This window comes from Natrix helvetica (genome assembly GCF_964273705.1).
Source record: "Natrix helvetica genome assembly, chromosome: 1".
In the NCBI taxonomy this organism is placed as follows: Eukaryota; Metazoa; Chordata; class Lepidosauria; order Squamata; family Natricidae; genus Natrix; species Natrix helvetica.
In genome coordinates, this window is record NC_138548.1 from 293,689,520 (window position 1) to 293,708,896 (window position 19,377).

Below are 19,377 nucleotides of genomic sequence, written 5' to 3' on the forward strand. Positions count from 1 at the left end.
TTATAGTCCGAACAATATGGTACTTAAAGTATATATAGAGCCAGTTTGGTCTAGTGGTTAAGGCACTAGGCTAAAAAGCAAGAAATCGAATTCTGCCTTAGCCATGAAAGCCAGTTGGGCCAATCATCCTTTTTGAGTCCAACCCACCTTGGAAGGTTGTTGCTATGGGGAAAATAGGAAGAAGAAGGTGTGTTGGGTATGTTTGCCCCCTTGAGTTATTTGTGAAAATAATAAAGGCTGGATATAAATGTTTCCCTTCAACAACTGGGTCTGTCAGTAGTATAGTCCAAGGACACAATAGCATTAAAACTTCAGATGTTCAGTTGAAAATTTACTCAATTGTTAATGCTTTTTTCAGCAATCTCAGCTATCTGGACAATCACAAAAATGCAAGAATTAAAAAAAAAACCAATGTAATGTAGTGTATAATAACAGTTATTCCTGACGGAAAAAAGAGTTAAGGTTTCAGATTATGATTGCATGTTTTAATGCTATTGTATATTTTAAAACCATTCAACCCTGTGCACCTTGAACATCTGTTTCATATCTGCGAATCATAAAACACTATGAGAAGAAAACTTGGCAGATGTTATCTCCATAATAAGCCGGGTTTCTTTGTTTGTTGGGTCTGTCCTACCAGCCCCAGCCCTCTAATTTTTGTTGTAATTGTAAAATCTAGGCCAGACCAGATATGATAAAGATCTACTGGACATAATCTTGCAATCAGTTCTTCCAGTAGCCATACAAACATTTCTGGGACAGGCATGGGCTCAAGTGGCAGACTTTTCTAAAAACCTAAGAATGTTAACAGCATAGTGGAAGGCCAAAGGATCATTCTTTTGTTATATAGCAGGAATATTTTCAATCGGCTTTGTGGAACTGTTACATTTTTTTCTTAAAAGAATATCCACGCTAAATTAGATTGAATCATACTATTTGTCCTTATAATGTATGATGTCTCTGATTGACAGTAACTTCAGTCTCATCTTTTGCATCTTTTGCATCTTTTCCAACTTTGCTTAATTGAATTTTTTTTATCCACTCTTCAAACTACAGATGTCAAGAACTGATGTCAAATGACACTTTAAATGATGATGCCCAATTTTTACACACAATAGTTCCACATTCTGGTATTAAGCTCTTTTGCTTCAATTGAACTACACAAGGAAGGATTAAACATACAGTTCTTTTAACTTCTTATAATAAGTATGTTCCTTATGTGGAAATAACTACCTGCAAATACTTTTGCATTTAATTGACTGCTGGCAAAAGCTATTGACCATTATATGTTCACTGAGTGAATTGAGTTACACTAATGACATTATTTAAAGTAATTGCATTGCTTTAAATAATGTAGTATTTGAGTCTATGTATTACAGAGATACCACAATTAGAATATCATCATTCTCATCACCTGTGCACTATATCAAGCTGGAAATACCCACAGTTCAGTTTTGACTCACTGGACATTCATGTGTCCTTGAATTCTGGGGACCTACCTCACAAAACAACATTCAAGGACCAGGCATTAAGTGGTAGAAATCTATTGAATGTTATATTCAATATATATTAAAGAATAACTTGTTGGATGCAAATTGATTATGTCCAGCAAGTCGATGTTGATTCTAGGGACTGTATAAATGTATGATAATCTGTCTCTATCCTGGTCTTTCAAGTATCAGCACACCCATTCTTGCTACAGTCAAGTCTATCTGCCATCCTTCAACTTCATCATCATCTCTTTCTGTTGTGGCCCAGCAGCGGGCGGCTGAGCTGTTGGTGGACTGACAGCGATGACCACTATGGGACTGCTCTGGAGGATGAGGAAGACTCTGGAGGGTGTTTGGAGTCAGAGCAGGGACTAGAGAGGCCTGTTGGCCACCAGGTGGCATCTGAGTCAGGGAGCAGTGAGGAGGAACAGAGGGAGGTTGTCCCTGATGTGTGTGTGCGTAGAGCTGAGAGGAGAAGGGAGCAGCTGTGGAGAAGACGTCATAGAAGGAAATTGGGACAGCTGGCTATGGTTGTGGCCCCTCCCAAAGAGTTTATAGGTGGAGCGACGGGAGGGGAATCTTTGCAGGAAACAACAGTCCATTTTACTAGCCGTTGAGAAAGCATTCCGTAAATCTAATCTTAGTTTCTTGAAGATAGCATTCTAGGGTCCTAGCCAAGGGATGGCTTTATCTCTGTAATTAGTCGTGGCAGACAGCCAAGCCTGTGTCTGCATATTCATTAGAATCACGGGACAGAACAGTTTGTTTTCTGCCTTAAAACAAAAGCTGTAAATATCACCACCATGGAGCAACTGCGTGCTGAAAACACGCAACTTTCACAACAGGTGGCTATGTTGGCTGCCCAGGTGGCACAACTCCAAGCTCACCCTGCTCCACCCCCACCTCGGAGGAAATGCCCGGTTGCAGTGCCTGATAAATTTGATGGCAACCAAGCCATGTTTCCAGCTTCCTTGGGACAATGCCAGCTATTTATCAGCTTGAGAGCAGAGGATTTTCCCACTGACCGAGATAAAGTGGGGTTTATGATTAGCTTACTCTCTGGCTCTGCAGCTCGTTGGGCAACGCCACTGCTGGTCCAGGCTAGCCCTCTGCCCGATGACTTCAGGGGGTTCTGTGACCACATCCGGTTAATGTATGAGGACCCCATTAAGATGGAGACGGCTACCCAAAGTCTGAAGACTCTGAAGCAGGAATTCCTTGCAGGACTACATCAGTGAATTTAGGCTACTAAGCCAGGATTCGGCTTGGAATGAGGCAGTCCTCATGGACACATTTGAGGATGGGTTGTCGGAAGAATTGCAGGATGAGCTGGTGCATGTGGATAGGCTACCGAATTTCAATGTGTTGCTCCACCTGTGTCTCCGGATTGATGCTTGGTTGCAGAGGCGGGGAATTTGCCGCACATCCCAGGAGAACAGGGTGGTTCCGGCCATGCGTGAGACTCCAGCTCCATGGGAGGAGCCCATGGAATTAGGTGTAGCCAAACCCTGCTCATCGATAACGGAGAAAGACAGATGGCTCTTAGGAGGGGTTGTGTTTTTATTGTGGGGAACCTGGGCACATGGCAGCCTTTTGACCCAAGAAGAGACAAGGGGCGTCAGTTACGGGACTTGCACCCCAGACCCAGAACAATTTGTCGGGAAAGGCCCCCAAGCCCAATCTAAGGGAGACCTTGGGTCGGGCGCGCATCAATTCAGAGCCATGTTCAGAGACAGTTACTTCCAGGCCTCACCGACACCTGATCCTGGCATCTCGAATAGTCCTGTCCAGTAGCCCGCAGTGGATTCTGGCGCATGCTCTCAGCGACACCAGGGCTACCATGAACTTCATGGACGAGCATTTGCGACCAAGTATGTGGTCCCTCTGTGTCCAGTAGATCCTCCTATGCTTGTGGAGACCATTAATGGCTGGGTGCTTCTGTCTGGGCCTATCAAGGCCACCACGCAACCCTTGCGCCTGGTCATCGGGGCTCATGAGGAAGCCATCCAGTTCTACGTTACCTCTGGCCTGCATTTCCCTGTGGTCTGGGCTTGGCTTGGCTTCGGGTGCACGACCCACAGATCTACTGGTCCCAGAACCTTGTCACCTTTCCAGTCTTGCAATGTGTGGACCACACCCGTCATGTCTGTGCAGGCCAGCTGCTGAGTCCACCTGGAGTGTCCTTGCCTTCCGACATAGCAGATTTTGCAGATGTGTTCAGTGAACAAGAAGTAGACCAATTGCCACCGCATATGATTGTCCCATCGATTTGATTCCGGACGCGCCACTCCCTGTGGGTCGTTTGTATTTGATATCAGACCCAGAGTTGGCCGCATTGCTGGACTTTTTGGACAAAAACCTAGCTCGGGGTTTTATCAGACCTTCGTCTTTGCCATTGTCTGCCACGGTCTTGTTCGTCAAAAAGAAGACTGTAGATTTGAGACTCTGTTGTGACTATCGTAGGCTCAATACTATCACGGTGCGCAATCGATATCCTATGCCCCTTATTCCTGAACTGTTGGAGCGGCTCAGAGAGGCTAAGGTGTTCACCAAATTGGATCTCCATGGAGCCTACAATCTTGTCCAGATCCGACTCGGGGATGAATGGAAGACAGCATTCGGCACCAGGTACGGGCATTTTGAGTACACGGTCATGCTTTTTGGGCTGACCAATGCCCCTGCCGTCTTACAATATTTTATGAACAACATCTTCCGGGACCTTTTGGACCAGTTTGTCATCATTTATCTCAATGACATCTTGATTTACTCGTCCTCCCGGGAGAGCCATTGGCAGCACCTATGCCTGGTCCTACAATGGCTCCGTGAGAATCACTTGTATGCGAAACTGGAGAAGTGCCAGTTTTGCAGTCCACCATTGAGTTCCTGGGACATCGTATCTCTCCCAAAGGCATTGCGATGGAGCCGGCCAAGGTGGAGTCTTTGGGTAGTTGGCAACCTCCTCAGAGTGAAGGATGTCCAGCGACTCCTCGGGTTTGCCAACTACTATCGGACCTTTATCCCCGGCTTTGCTTCCCTGACTGTGCCCCTCACTTGGCTCCTCCAGTGAAAAGTTCCATTTCACTGGGGGGGCCCTGAGCGCCACATGTTCCAGGCCTTGAAGCAGGCCTTCATGAAAGAGCCCATTTTGAAGCATCCTGACCCCCACCGTCCATTTGTAGTGGAGGCGGATGCATCCGATATCACTGTGGGAGTGGTGTTACTTCAAACTCATGCCTCCGGCGGTACCCTTTTCCCTTGCGCTTATTACTTGTGGAAACTCAATTCTTCCGAGCGCAATTATACCATTTGGGAGAAGGAGTTACTAGCCATTAAGGTGGCGTTTGAGGCTTGGAGGCATCATGTAGAGAGGGTCAGGCATCAGATTGAAGTCTGACGGACCATAGGAATTTGGAATTTCTGAAGATTGCGCAGAAATTGAACCAGTGCCAGATCCGATGGTCTCTTTTCTTTGCACGGTTCAATTTCTGCGTGACGTACATCCCCAGTACGCACAACCAAAGGGTGGATGCCCTATCAAGGAAACCCGAGTATTTGTGTACCAAAGACCCGATTCCACCCCGGACAGTTTTGCCCGTAGAGTCCTTCTCCGCGGTTCACGAGCCTGTGGACTTACGGCCCCAGATACGGGAAGCACAGCGGCATGACGATTGGGTGGAACAAAGGAAGGCAGAGGTGGGGCCTGCCTCCCCATGGACATTCACTGATTAACTTTTGCGGTACCGAGACAGACTTTATGTGCCAGCCGGGCCCCTTCGGGGACTTATTCTATTCCAGTGCCATGATAATCCTGTGGCAGGGCACTTTGGCCTCTTCAAGACCTTGAACCTGGCCTCCTGTAACTTCTGGTGGCCCCGATTGCAACATGACGTACAATCTTACGTCACGTCTTATGTATGGTGTCGGCAGGCCAAGTCAGCGTTGGGAGCCCCTCCAGGGCTGCCCAGGCCATTGCCAACCCCGGAGAGACCCTGGGGAGCCATTTCTATGGACTTCCTGACAGACTTGCCTCTGTCTTCTGGATTTACCACGGTGTTCGTGGTGGTAGACATGCTGACGAAGATGGCGCATTTTATCCTGTGTCGGAGATTACCAACAGCACGCACCACTGCCCACATGTTTATCCAACATGTTTTCAGGCTGCATGGCTTACCTGACAGAGTTGTGTCAGACAGAGGAACGAAATTCACAGCCCAGTTTTGGAAAGGGCTGATGACAGCCTTGGATGTCAAGATCTGCTTGTCCTCAGCACACCAATCCAAAACCGACAGAGGGACGGAGAAAGTGATCGGGATATTGGAGCAGTACCTGCGCTGTTTTGTGAACCAGCAGTAAAATGATTGGGCGGACTACCTGGCAATAGCGGAGTTTGCGTTCAATAACTCACAGCACACATCCACGCAGACGATGCCCTTCTTGGCCAGTGTGGGGTATCATCCTCGGTTCTTTCCCCTCACACCCATCGACTCACCACTCCCCACAGCTAAGGACTTCCTGTCGGAACTCTAGGTGGTCCATCAAGTGATGCGGCGATATCTGGATAAAGCCAATGAGGACTATAAGAGAGTTGCGGACAGGTCTCGGCGTGCGACACCGGCGTTGACCGTGGGTGATCGAGTGTGGCTGTCCACTAGATGCCTTCCATCAAACCAGCCGGTCAAGAAGTTAGACCACCGTTACCTTGGCCCTTTTCCTGTTGAAGCAGTCATCAATCCAGTCGCCTGTTGCCTGACTTTACCACGTTCGATGCGAGTCCATCCGGTCTTTCATCAATCTCTTCTTGTTCCTGAACGGCCGGCTTGTCCTCTTCGCCAAGCCAATCGTCCCCAGCCAGAACCCCATGCCGATGAGGTGCTGGCCGAGTACAAAGTTGCCAGGGTCCAGGATTCCCGATGGCTGAAAGGACGGTTTCAATTCCTGGTGGAATGGAAAGGCCGACAGCCGGAGGATGTTACCTGGGAGGATACGACCTCCGTGCACGCACCTGCTTTGGTGCAGGCCTTCCATGAACAATTCCCAGCTAAGCCACACCCTGAGCGTCAGATCGGGGGAAGGGCCCTGTGGTGAGGGATAGTATTGTGGCCCAGAAGCGGCTGGCTGAGCTGATGGTGGACTCTGACAGCGATGACCATTATGGGACTGCTCTGGAGGATGAGGAACACTCTGGAGGGTGTTTGGAGTCAGAGCAGAGACTAGAGAGGCCTGTTGGCCACCAGGTGGCATCTGAGTCAGGGAGCAGTGAGGAGGAACAGAGGGAGGTTGTCCCTGATGTGTGTGTGCGTAGAGCTGAGAGGAGAAGGGAGCAGCTGTGGAGAAGACGTCATAGAAGGAAATTGGGACAGCTGGCTATGGTTGTGGCCCCTCCCAAAGAGTTTATAGGTGGAGCGACGGGAGGGGAATCTTTGCAGGAAACAACAGTCCATTTTACTAGCCGTTGAGAAAGCATTCCGTAAATCTAATCTTAGTTTCTTGAAGATAGCGTTCTAGGCTCCTAGCCAAGGAGTGGCTTTATCTCTGTAATTAGTCGTGGCAGGCAGCCAAGTCTGTGTCTGCATATTCATTAGAATCACGGGACAGAACACTTTCCTTCCATCTTTCCCAGGATTATAAATTTTTCAGATATCTACATCTATATATAATATATCCAAAATACAGTCATTTGAGCCTGGTCACTTGTGTCTCTATGAGAATTCTGGATTGATTTGTTCTATTATCCATTTGTTTTCTTGACTGTCCTTGATGTTCTTGGGAGTTTTCTCCAATACTAAAATTTAAACATGCCCATACTTTTCCTATCTTCTTCAAAGTCCCAATTTTTGCTTCCAAAGAATATCAGAGAAATCAATTTACTTGCATAATTCTGATATCATACCTACAGGTACATCAGAGGCCTTGTTGCTGTCCTATCAAATATTAGTCTGCAGCATTTTTCTTGATTGCCAGTTGCCTTCTGTTGACAGTTGATCATAAAATACTAGGCCAGGGTATCCACCACATTAATATTTTTATGGTCAGTTTTAATGGTGATTGTTGTATCTCTTGTAATTAATTTAGCCATTTTTATATTGAATTTTAGACCTCTTTTTCACTGTGCCCCTGGATCTTCCTTACTAAAGTTTACAGATCATTTGCATTATGAATAGTGTCATCAGCACAGTGCTGATTACTGATGCTTCTTCCAGTTTTAAAACCACTCTCATCATCTTACGATCCAGCCTCCTTTAATAAATATATTCAGTGTATTAGTTGAATACACGAGAAAAGAGTAAAAGACTATTTTATTCCTTTCTGGCCTGAGACTATCTGCAAAATACAGGTAGTTGTTAATTTACAATCGTTCATTTAGTGATGGTTCAAAGTTACAACAGCACTGAAAAAAGTGACTTATGACCACTGTTCACACGTTGCAGCATCTCCATAATCATTCAAAATTCAGGTGCTTGGTTCATATTTATGATGATTGCAATGCCTGGGTTCATGTGTTGACCTTTTGAGAACTTCTGACAAGTAAAGTCAATGGGGAATCCAGATTCACTTAACCGTGTTAATAACTTAGCAAATGCAATGATTCACTTAACTACGGCAAGAAAACTTGTAAAATGGAGCAAACTCACTTAACCAATGTTTCACTTAACAACATAGGTTTGGGCCTCAATTGTGGTTGTAAGTCGAGGACTACCTCTAGTTGGAAAATGCCTGCCATGGTGGATATAGTTAATTACAAAATATCAATTTACCTAGAGGCCAACTAACAAAGTTTTCCCCTGCCATCCTTGTTAGGACCTAAGGTTTTGTCTATTATCCCAGTTTATTTTTCTTCGTTTCTTTCAATGCATGAGTATGCTGAGGCACATTTACAAATAAAGCATTGAACATCAGCCAGCCTTCATTTTTATTTCCGAAGAATACTGATGCAGTAGAGCATTATATTTGAGTGTAATAAGACAAAGGCCACAGAATTTTTTTTCAGGAAAAGAATAAATTGTCATTATTAGGGAAACAATGACAATTCTCATCTTGACCGAGAAGTTGTGCCCTTTCTTTGAAATGCATTGGTCTCAATCCTCACTGTTAACAAATGGCTTTCTTCCAGGTTTCAGCCTTCCTACTGAAGTTCTTGGCTTGAAATGGCTGTCATGGAATATATATTGTTGCGCTTGAACAATGAATGTGTACGAATATACGTATTTAAAGAATACATGAGGCCACCAATCTCAATGACATTGGGCAATTAACAATAAATATAAAATAAAATAGAGTATGGGTAGCCCCTGGTTTACAACAGTCCCCGGTTTACAACAGAATAGAATTAAAATGGAATAGAATAGAATAGAATTCTTTATTGGCCAAGTGTGGTTGGACACAAAAGGAATTTGTCTTTGTTGCATTTTAGTGACCATTCAAAGTTACAACAGCCTTGAAAAAGTGACTTATGGCCATTGTTCACACTTACAACTGTTGCAGCATCACCATGTCACATGATCAATATTTAAATGCACAAATATGTACCCAACAGTGGTACATATTTATGATGGTTGCGTTGTCCTGGTGTCATTTGATCACCTTTTGTGACCTGACAAGCAAAGTCATTGGGGAAGCCAGGTTCACTTATAACAACCATGTTATTAATGTAACAACTGCAAGAATTCACTTAACAACTCTCTCACTTAGTAATAGAAATGTGGGGCTCAATTGTAAGTTGAGGACTACCTGTGCAAACGACACAACACAATTGAAGCTCCAAACATTTTTCTATTATGAGAGATACCGACAAAATTATCTCGTGAAGAAATACACGTTCCGGGGTCAACTAATATGCTGGCCCCAATGCCTAAGGAAAAAGCCTATTCTTCAGTGTCCTCTGGAAAGCTAGTAGGTCATCTGACTCTAGAGAAAGCTGTTTCAAAGAGCATACACTGTAATAGAGAAAACATACCTCCTGAGTCCTACAAGATGGCATTCCAGGAATCTGGGAGCATGCTTGTTCTTCTGCCAGATATGGTGGGATGAATGGAAACCATTGGAAACAAGGGGTTTCAACTCTGAATTATACTGAGCTTTATTAAGGCATCTTGAATTGCACCTTGAGACTAGTGCTGCTTCTGAATCTAAATGGCCTCCATGCGGAGTACATTACAGTAGTCCAAAAGGTGAACGGTTAGGAGAAAAGCCTCCCAACCCCAAAATGGGCATAATTCATATACACAATGGATTTGTTCAAAGGTTCTTCTGTCCAGGGCTGCTGCTACTGACCTTTCAAACAGGAGCCCTGAGTCCAAAGGAAACTCCCCCCCACTTGTTCATTTTGTATGGGGGATTGCTACCCTATTTAGCGTCAGAAATGGAACCACTTCAGATCCAGGACACCTTAGCCTAGAATGTCTCAAAGGGAAAGAAGCAACCCCATAAGTCACCAACTTTTCCCTCTCTACCTTTTTAGATGGGTCACGTGTGGACCTGGCTGGAATCCAAGGAAGAATACTTCACGGAGTCTGAGAAGAGCAGCTGCTGCAAATCGCTCTGTAGTTCTCCAGACTCTAGCTTAGACCTCGACCTCAAGGAACTGAGCAGCTGGAGGGAAACGGAGGAGGAGGATGCTCAGGAGAAGTTAGAAGAGAGCAGCAGCCAGGAGGCAACGAGCCAGCTGGAAGCCGGTGACTCCACAGAGTGGGAATATGCTAACGAAGGAGAGCAAGATGAGAGTGGGAAATGCAAAGAGGACGCCCTCTTGAGGTTTCTGTCTGAGGTATAGCAGTTAGTAGGGAGGACTTCAAGCGGTGGGATACGATACTGGTTTCCTTCCTCCGTTGGCTGAGATTAGAGTTCTCAGTAAAATAGCTAGTCTGCTTACAGAGGCAAATCTCAATAAGGATAGAAAGACAGGATCTAAAGGGTAAAGATGAACAAAGATTAATATTTTCTACTATTTCAAAAATAGTAAGCCGAGTAATGGTGGTCTTAACTGTTTATACGGGACCTAATTCCGATAGAGATCTAGCGCTATTGAAACCTTATATATTTTTCTCTATATTTATTAGGGGTTAGCAAAGTGGCTTCCAATGGATCCCCAAGGTACTTTTAACTCTCCCAAAATAAAAATAAAAATTGCTGAAATCTCTGAGATTTCTTTCCAATCTTATGCAATCTGTTATGACAATTTAATATATTGGCCTTTTTTTGGCACCTGGACACTAAATAATTTTCAGGAGACCTGAAAAGTTTGCTAACCTCTGAGAAGCACATATGTTATTCCACTTTAGCCAGCGTCAGCTGAATGCCCTTTGGGCAAGACTGACAACAATGCTTAGGGCTTAGCCAACAGATACCTGCTGTGCAAATCCTGGAGGGCTGGAGGAAAGAGAAATTGCCACATTAGGGATGTGGTCTCAGTGTCACTGCAAAGCATGCTCATTAAGAAGAAAGAACATAATATCTGAAAGAAAAATAGCCTCAGGTGTGCTTTTCTGAGAGTGGTTTTAATTACAAGCCTCAGCTGTTAACTTCTTACCTTCTGTTCCAGGTGACATATTTAATGGAGCCCGTTCGTGTTAGCAACTCTTACTTGGCACAGGGATCTCAGGTTTTTGCTGGTGCTGGAGAGCAGAATGGAAGGCTTGCCGTGGCTCACAAAGGATCACTTGTAGCCAAAGAGCAAGAAAGTCATTCAGAGATTTTTAAAAAGCAAGCTAAGGAGAGAAGGGGAAATTGGGCACTGCAGACCTTAGAAGGACTGCCGGTCGTGAACTTGGAAGAGGAGGCCATGGAAGGACATCCTGGTTTGTGTGAGGAGCCTGGATGCTCAAGGTTTCAGGATAGCCAGTTTGATGAGGATTCAGGAACGAAAGTCATGCACTACCTGATGGCCAGTATGGCAGAAACGGATGTAGATGATGCCTCAACTTTAGAACTTATGACTCAAACTCCTTGTGAATGGAAAATACGGAAGAAAGAGATGCCACCAACTAGAATGGTAAGCTATGGCTTGCTCAGAACATTGTTTTATAGGTAGATGGATTACTTGGGTTGGATGATCACTGGAGAATCTCACCTTTTGCCTTTGTGGAGTGTTAAATATCCAGCTCCAAACTGTCAATCAAAAGACGTTGCTTAGCTGCTATATCTTGTCCTCCTTAAGCATGTTTTGTGGCGGGATAAAAAGTTTTTTGAACCCTTGTAAGTTCCATGTTGAGGCAAACCAACTATGAGAAACGCTTTCATTTCACTGGATGAAGGGCGAAATTGTGTTCTTTTGAAAAGACAAATATAGAGAAACCCAGCCAGATACAAACCAAGGAAGAGTGAAAATAATAGCGTGTTAGTAGTGGGATAAAGAAAAGTGAGAGCAAAAAAAGTGACAGCTGGATGTATTTATTATTTTATATATAAAATTACTAGTTGTGTTTTCATTATTAAAGGTAATTCCAATAGGGTGTGGAGTCTATTAAAACATTTGTGATTCAGCATAATATAGGAAAATTATGTATGTATGTATGTATGTATGTATGTATGTATATATGTATGTTTTCGTAGATTTTCACGGGTGTAGGTATGCTGGTATTGTATTCGGGTCTTTTCCCATGTAAGATTGAGATTGTCTTGGCAACGTTTCGGCGAGGTCTCACTCGACATCTTCAGGCTGGGTTTTGGGCTTAAAGCATGGTCGGAGCTGCCGTATTTCTTATTTTGTCAAGAGGTTAATTCCTACTATGTGATCATCAGGAGGCGGCTGTGGAAAATACTGAAGATCAGACTGAGGATTGGAAAGACAGTGATTTCCATTTGAGTTATAGCAACGACGACTCCAGTCCTTATGGAACACCCCTAATAAGCTCTCCTTCCACAAGTACAGCCTCCCTGCCTTTGTAAGTAACAATAGCATGGATTTTGAATGGAATTATTTCTCTACTTTATGCCTGCCCCTTTAAGTTAAATGGCACAACACTCTACCTATCTATGTAGAGAGATGTCCACTGAATTCAATAGGATAATCTTCTTAGATAAGTAGATATTGCAGCCTAAAACTCTCTAGAAAGACGGGGAATTTGGCCATTTTATAAACATTCTGACCAATAAGGGAGGGAGAAAAGAATATCAAGAATCTGAAGTGAAGAATGCTATTTTAGAAAATGACTGTTTTTCTGGAGACTGTGTAAGTGGATTCCAACAGGTTATGTGCAACTGCAGCAATAGCTTTGAATCAGAACAATTATGAGGGTTGGTTGAGTTTTACAACTCTACTCAGTAAAGGAACAAACTATTGCTAGGTTTAGTAGCTGAATTAACACATTTCATATGAATTTTTAAAAAGTGCCGTTTGTTTATTACATTTCTACACCACTCGTCTCACTGATACATTTATTTACTAAATAAATTTATATTACTAGTATAACAAATTATAATATAACAAATATAATAAATTTATATTACAAAAGTGACTCAGAGAGTCTAGGCAGGTAAATAACATATTAAATAATAGGAAAAATCATATTAGCAAAGGATAAAAAAGCCCACACCGGCCAAATAAAATAATTGGCAAAAAACTGACACTGAGCCATCTAGCCTTCCATCTCCCGAGCCCTGGAGCACATTCAGGCCTTCGATTTTTCACACAAGACCAGTGGGTAGGTTCCAATATTATCTCGGGGGGGTGAAGGGATGGGAGAGGAGGCAGGAGAGGTTACGGTGTTCCAGAGGGTAGGAGCTGTGACAGAAATAGCATGCTTCCGAGGTTCATAAGATTACATTTTTTAATTGAAGGATTTGTCATCTATTTTTCCTGCCCTCTTCCTTTTCCATTCACAAATGCAAATGAATCATTTTGATTTCTTTTCTATCCAGGATGCACTTGAGCCAAGATGATCCACTTCAACAGCATTTGCTCTTCAAGAAAACTCTGTTATCTATCTGGAAGATGGTTGCTGGTCATAGGTAAACAACTAGACTAGTGAAACTACTGACCACTGAGGAGATGACTAAAAAAATCATCTAGAGTAGAGATCTATAAGAAAGTGTGTGTCGTGTCTATAACTGGTGTGACCAGTTAGTTATTGAACCAGTTTCTAAGTTTTTGCTTATTATGTATCAAAGCCCTATACAAGGTACCTAGTTTTACCTCCCGGGGATTTATTCATTTTAATTGGGTTTGGGGTTTTAATAAGCTTTTAATGTATTATATTTATTATTCTATATACAGTCTTACAACCTCCTTCACCTACGTATTTAATTATTTAACTGTTTTATGTATGTATTTTATAACGCATTTTAATGACTGTACACCGCCCCGAGTCCCTTTCGGGAGAGGGGGCGGTCTATAAATATGAATAATAATAATAATAATAATAATAACCCTCTTCACCTTGTAGAACTGATAACTTTTATCATGAGAGGAGGTTCTACTGCATGCTCTAAGATTAGGTGAATCTTTTGAGATCGAGAGAATCTGTCTCTCTTGAAATCTGTGAGATACAAACTTACATCTTTTAAGTGCTTATTGATCTCGTTCTTTTTTCCCATTTATACCATCTATGAATGCTTCAAGAAATGCTTTAAGGAGGAATCTGCTTTTGTTTTGTGTATTTTATATTCCATAAACTACTTCCAGATGCTTTTGTATATGAAATGATATATTTAACATCAACATTCAAAATATTACTCTGCTATTGTAACGAATCCGGGCTGATTGGAGGAGTTGACTTTCATCCTCCTGCCTTTTCACTGTTAATTTGAACTCCACAGGAAAGGATGTGCAGTTTGTTTGCTAGCCCACTTTTTGGACTTTCTCCCTAGATACAGCGGTCCCTTCCTGAAACCGGTTTCAGAGAAGCAGGCTCCTGGTTACAAGGATGTGGTCAAAAGGTCAGTGAGTGAAAAAAGGGAGTGCTAGTAAGGGATGTGTTTTTTCAGTTGCTTTTCCTCCTCTGTCTCCATCCACTGCTTATGAGAATGTTTCTCTTTATAAATTTGAAAATAATTTTCTCTGTGCAATATATTTTGTAATCCCGATTTCTATTTTGTCATGGCAAGGAATTGTTCCTCCTGTACTGCTTATGAGTGTCCAAAAATTCAAGAGCTTTACCACCCCCACCCCTCACCCATTCCATTTTCAAGTAATCCCTAATACAGTTTAAATTTAATCCACTTTCCTCCCTGCTTTGGCCTCACCTTCAGCCAATCATTGCTCAGTCTAAGTAAGCCAGTAGGTAAGTTCAGAAACCAATCAATGCCAACCACTGAGCTTTTTCCACTCCCTGTAATCCTTCAGCCTCCCAAATGCTTTGAACTACCCATGCACTATTTAGGCAAAACCTATGAAGTGTGTAATTCCAATAATTCTCCTAGTGTAGCTGCATTCAAGGTGTTTTCCCCTGAAGTATGCAACTGAAGTGGGAGCATGGCAAGCAGCCTGTCAAATATAAAAGAAAAATGCCTGCAACATAGCGTTATCTTACTGGAGTAGCTGTGGAAGAAATGCAAGAGGGGAAGAAAATCTGTTTTTAAGTAGGAGAGAAGAAATGGAATTATTGGGATATAGAAGCACTGCTACTAATTTGCTGTAATGTCATGTGATAAATAAAGACGAAATGCTTTGCATTATGTCCTTTTACTGTCTTCTAGCAGTTCTTCGAAAGGTAGGATATGAATTGGTACTACAAGGCTGGATACCTTTTTCTGGCTTGAATGGCTTTCTCATTGCATGTGTAATTAACCATTGACTGGTACTAATGTTATATCTCTTCCCCCTCTATATACGTACACACGTATTGATAAATAGCAGTTCTGAAAGGGAAGGAACAGTGGGGTTTTTTTTTTAAATCCAGAAAATAGTGGAACATGGCTAGATTTATCTCAGAAGGTATGAACCAAAGTTCTGGCGATGGGAAGGAGAGAGAACAAGTCACTTCAAAGAAAAGCGAAGTCTAGTGACAGGCTGAAATCCAGTGTAAAGATGCCACCCTTCTATGTTTGTTAGGTTCTCAGAAAAAAATAGTGAAACTTCTTCCCATGAAAAAGTGGATATTTCAATCAAGGGAACTATTTGGGTCACAAACGTAGGGTTCTCCTAGCTTGCATTAATGTACACGTGTTACTCAACTCAATAATGTACGAGAGTTCATAGCATAGCTACTGTTTCCTGAATTGCCCCTATTTGCAAGTAACTTGCAAGTACCTTGTTAGACATACGATCTTCTTCTTGCTCTCCCATCTCTCTTTTGCTTATATCCCTCCATACACATTTCTTTGTCTCAAAATGACGCTTCACGAAAGTGATGAAAGGATTGTAATCCACAAAAACCTATGCCATAATATATTTATCAGTCTTAAAATATTGGCTATTTTTTCTTGTCAATTTCTTTGGCTTAGTATTTCCTTTGTACAATGTTGCTTATCCCCAAAGTGTGATAGATGTAGCCTTGAAGATGCTATAATGCTGGTTTTTGCTTCAGCATTATTTTCTCCGAGATACAGTATAATCATAAACTGATCGTAGGCATACTTGAAAGTGCCTACCATAAATATCAGTATTAAATAACAATAAATATTGTTATTTAACACTGATAAAAGGGAATGTATTTAGAATTGCTATTACTTTATCAAAGGCTGAGTACTATTGAAAACCTAGTTTTCTGTTCTACGTTTAGAAATCTTGTAAACACAAATGACAGTTTCATATCTACTTGCTTTTATTAGTCTAATTTTAATTTGATTTCTCACTAGTTCTGGGATATTGATAATGGAAAAGGATCTGGGAAGCATCCTTTTTGTTTGGCAAACTCTGTAAGTTATTACGCAAAGCTGAATTCTGTGCTTTTTCCTGCCTTTCTGAAGACCAATGGATCTTTCCTCCATAAAGAGAAGCCTGTCCAAAGGCCACATTCAGCACATGGTCCAGTTCCAACGCGATCTCATGCTGATGTTTCAGAATGCCATAATGTACAATAACTCCAACCACCACATCCATCGTATTGCTGTGGAGATGCAGCAGGAAGTGCTGGAGCAACTCCAAATGTTGGGCGAGGCCCTCCTGTGCTCAGACGAAATGCAAGGATTTGTGAGAAGGTAAGGTGTTCATCTCCAAACAGGAGAAATCACATTCCTTATTCCTCTGCTAGGTTCTCAGGCCTGGGAAGCAAAAGATGGTGCTATGTCAATCATCCGCCCCACAAGCAACAGTATCCCTGCTTGTGTCTCCCAAATATACAGATAGTTCTTTACTTACAGCCATTCGTTTAGTGGCTGTTTGAAGTTAAGGTGGCACGGAAAAAAGTCATCTATGCTTTCACAATTACAACTGTTGCAGCATTCCTGTGGTCAGGAGATCAAAATTCAGACACTTGGCAACTGGCATGTACTTATGATGGTTCCACTGTCGTGATCATGTGAACCCCTTTTGCGTCCTTCTGACAAGCAAAGCCAATGGGGAAGCCAGATTTACTTAACAACCGTGTTACTAACTTAACAAGTGCAGTGATTCACTTAACAACTATGGCAAGAAAGGTCATAAAATGGGGCAAAATTCACTTAACAAATGCCTTGCTTAGCAATGGAAACTTTGGACTCTATTGTGATCATAAGGCGAGGACTACCAGTAAATGGCATTCATCTCAACCTGAAGCCTTTTCCTTTAACTCTTTCTATAAACAAATATACCTGTTTTTAAGGAATCCCTTTTATTCTCTAACTCTTATCTTCACATAAAACACAAATGATGTTTTCATAGCAGAGCCTGAAACCATTCTGGGGCACTGTAATTCCTTGGAAACATGGACAATTTTACTTTTCTTTCTCTTCTGCAGGTGCTGATGAGGACTTGAAAAGGGCAGGTGCATGTTTAGAAGTTAAGAAGTCAACCTTCTTTCCTGAAGTCTTGTTCTAAGGAAAACGTTGTTCGTTTGCTAATTTAGCACTGCCTGACACCTCACTTTTTTTCCTTAAGAATCTCCATGATAGAATGTGTGTTCTGTTCTGTTCATTGGGAGACTTGTTTATTATCTGGAGATTCATTGGTTTCTTAGGCAATGATAAAAGTACTATATTGTGTTTATTTTACTGTTCGCTTTTAAATTGTTATCATCTTTTGGTTCAGAATTCTTAAGTAAAATTTGGGAAATAATATGCATTTCTGGCTTTATGAGTAAGAATAGCTTCTTGTAGGCAATACTATTTAGGCCAGGGGTCTGCAACCTTAAGCACTCAAAGAGACATTTTGACTCATTTCCCACAGAAACCACCAGGAGCCACCAAACCTGGGTGGGTGTGGCCAAATCAACGTCACTCATTCCGACCCAGTCACATGACCACCCAGCCACACCTACACAGCCGGTCATTAGGGCAGAGAACTGGTTGAATTATTTGCAACACCTAGCCCTGCCTAACCCCTCCTCTTCCAGCCATCTCATCACACCCAACCACACCTACCGGCCGCTCATCTCAAAGGCTTCAATGTATTTATAGTTCTGTAAAAATGTTGTTCACCTCCCCCCCCCCTGTCTATCTCTGTCTCTTCTCTTTCCCTCCCTCTCTTTCTCTCACTTTCTCTCCTTCTCTCTTTCCCTGCCTTTCTCTCTCTTCCCCCCCTTTCTCTTCCTCTCCCTCCTTCCCCCCACTCTTTCCCTCACATTCTCTCTGTCTCTCTCTATACCCCACATGGGGCGAAGGGTGGCGGAAATAAACCCCTGAACTATTGCTGGGTGTTGGGAATGTGATGTTCAGAGGCCAATGAGCCCAGGAACAGCGTACTGACGATCAGCTGGTTGGCGGGCAACCGAAGACCAGCGGGGAGGCGTGCATCACAACACTGGCAGCTCTGCAGGAAAAGTAACTGACATCCAGGAGGCCAGCAAGCCGCCACCGCAGAGTTGTATTGTAGCTCTGAGTTGTAATAGGCTCCAGGAGGAGGGGATCCCATCTCCCCCATTGTAAAGTGTGCAAAATTTCACTCTGCTGTGCAAGGCGCGAGAGCAGCAGGAAGGCTGTGGAGGCAGCAACAGCAAATGTACCGCAATATAGGTGGAATGCTGTTTTGCGCAAAGGCAAAGGCAGGAGCACTTTGCTCACACCATCGCCACCGCTGCAACAGGACAGCTCTTTCATCCCACTACTGTGACAGGGCAAGAGGGAGCTGCAGCAGAGGGATGAAAGGGCTGCATGCAACTCTGGAGCCGGGGGCTGCCGACACCTGGTCTAGGCTCTAATCAAGTCATAGGTATAGCACTTAGCAATAGCAATACCACTTAGACTTACGTACCGCTTCCTAGTGCTTTACAGCCCTCTCTAAGTGGTTTACAGAGTCAGCATATAGCTCCCAAGAAACTGTGTCCTGATTTTACAGACTTTGGAAGGATGGAAGCCTGAGTCAACCTTGAGAATTGAACTGCAACCAGAAGTCAGCAGAAGTACCGTAGCTTGAGTGAGTCAGGATTGAGCTCCAGGCTGTGGGCAGAGTTAGCCTGCAATACTGCATTCTAACCACTGCACCACCACAGCTCTTATGGCACAGTTGTTGACTTGGCCATAGATACTCCTGGGAAGTATAATTATGAACATGAATTTGTGGTACACTGACGTTTTCAAATCCCTGTGGGTGCAATTAGCCTAACCTTCATTTGAAATATAATACAGAAATAATGCAAAGCTATTATGTGGCTCTATTTGCAGAATATACTAATCTTAGGTTACCAAATTAATCCCTTTTTTGTTTATACAATACACTGACCCTTTGTTTGTGGAATGCAGATAAGAAGTCATAGACTTGCCAGATGGTCTGTAAATCAAAGGTCTCAGCATATTTAAAATGGTGGGAATGTGTCTGGTTTGAAACTGGCTTTTGGGTATATTTGTAATATACTGTCCAAAATGTGACCTGAACAGT

At 42.9% G+C, this 19,377-nt stretch overlaps 1 protein-coding gene across 1 annotated transcript; it reads left to right on the top strand.

The window, feature by feature from the left end:
• The first annotated feature begins 9,907 nt into the window (after window positions 1-9,907).
• On the top strand, window positions 9,908-17,636 carry LOC309382757 (bromodomain-containing protein 8-like). The gene is made up of 7 exons (XM_081934585.1): window positions 9,908-10,254; window positions 11,029-11,478; window positions 12,228-12,370; window positions 13,347-13,436; window positions 14,295-14,363; window positions 16,335-16,565; window positions 17,303-17,636. The coding sequence occupies exons 1-7, from the start codon at window positions 9,949-9,951 to the stop codon at window positions 17,307-17,309; spliced, it is 1,296 nt and encodes a 431-aa protein (XP_081790711.1). The 5' UTR covers window positions 9,908-9,948; the 3' UTR covers window positions 17,310-17,636.
• Window positions 17,637-19,377: the final 1,741 nt, after the last annotated feature.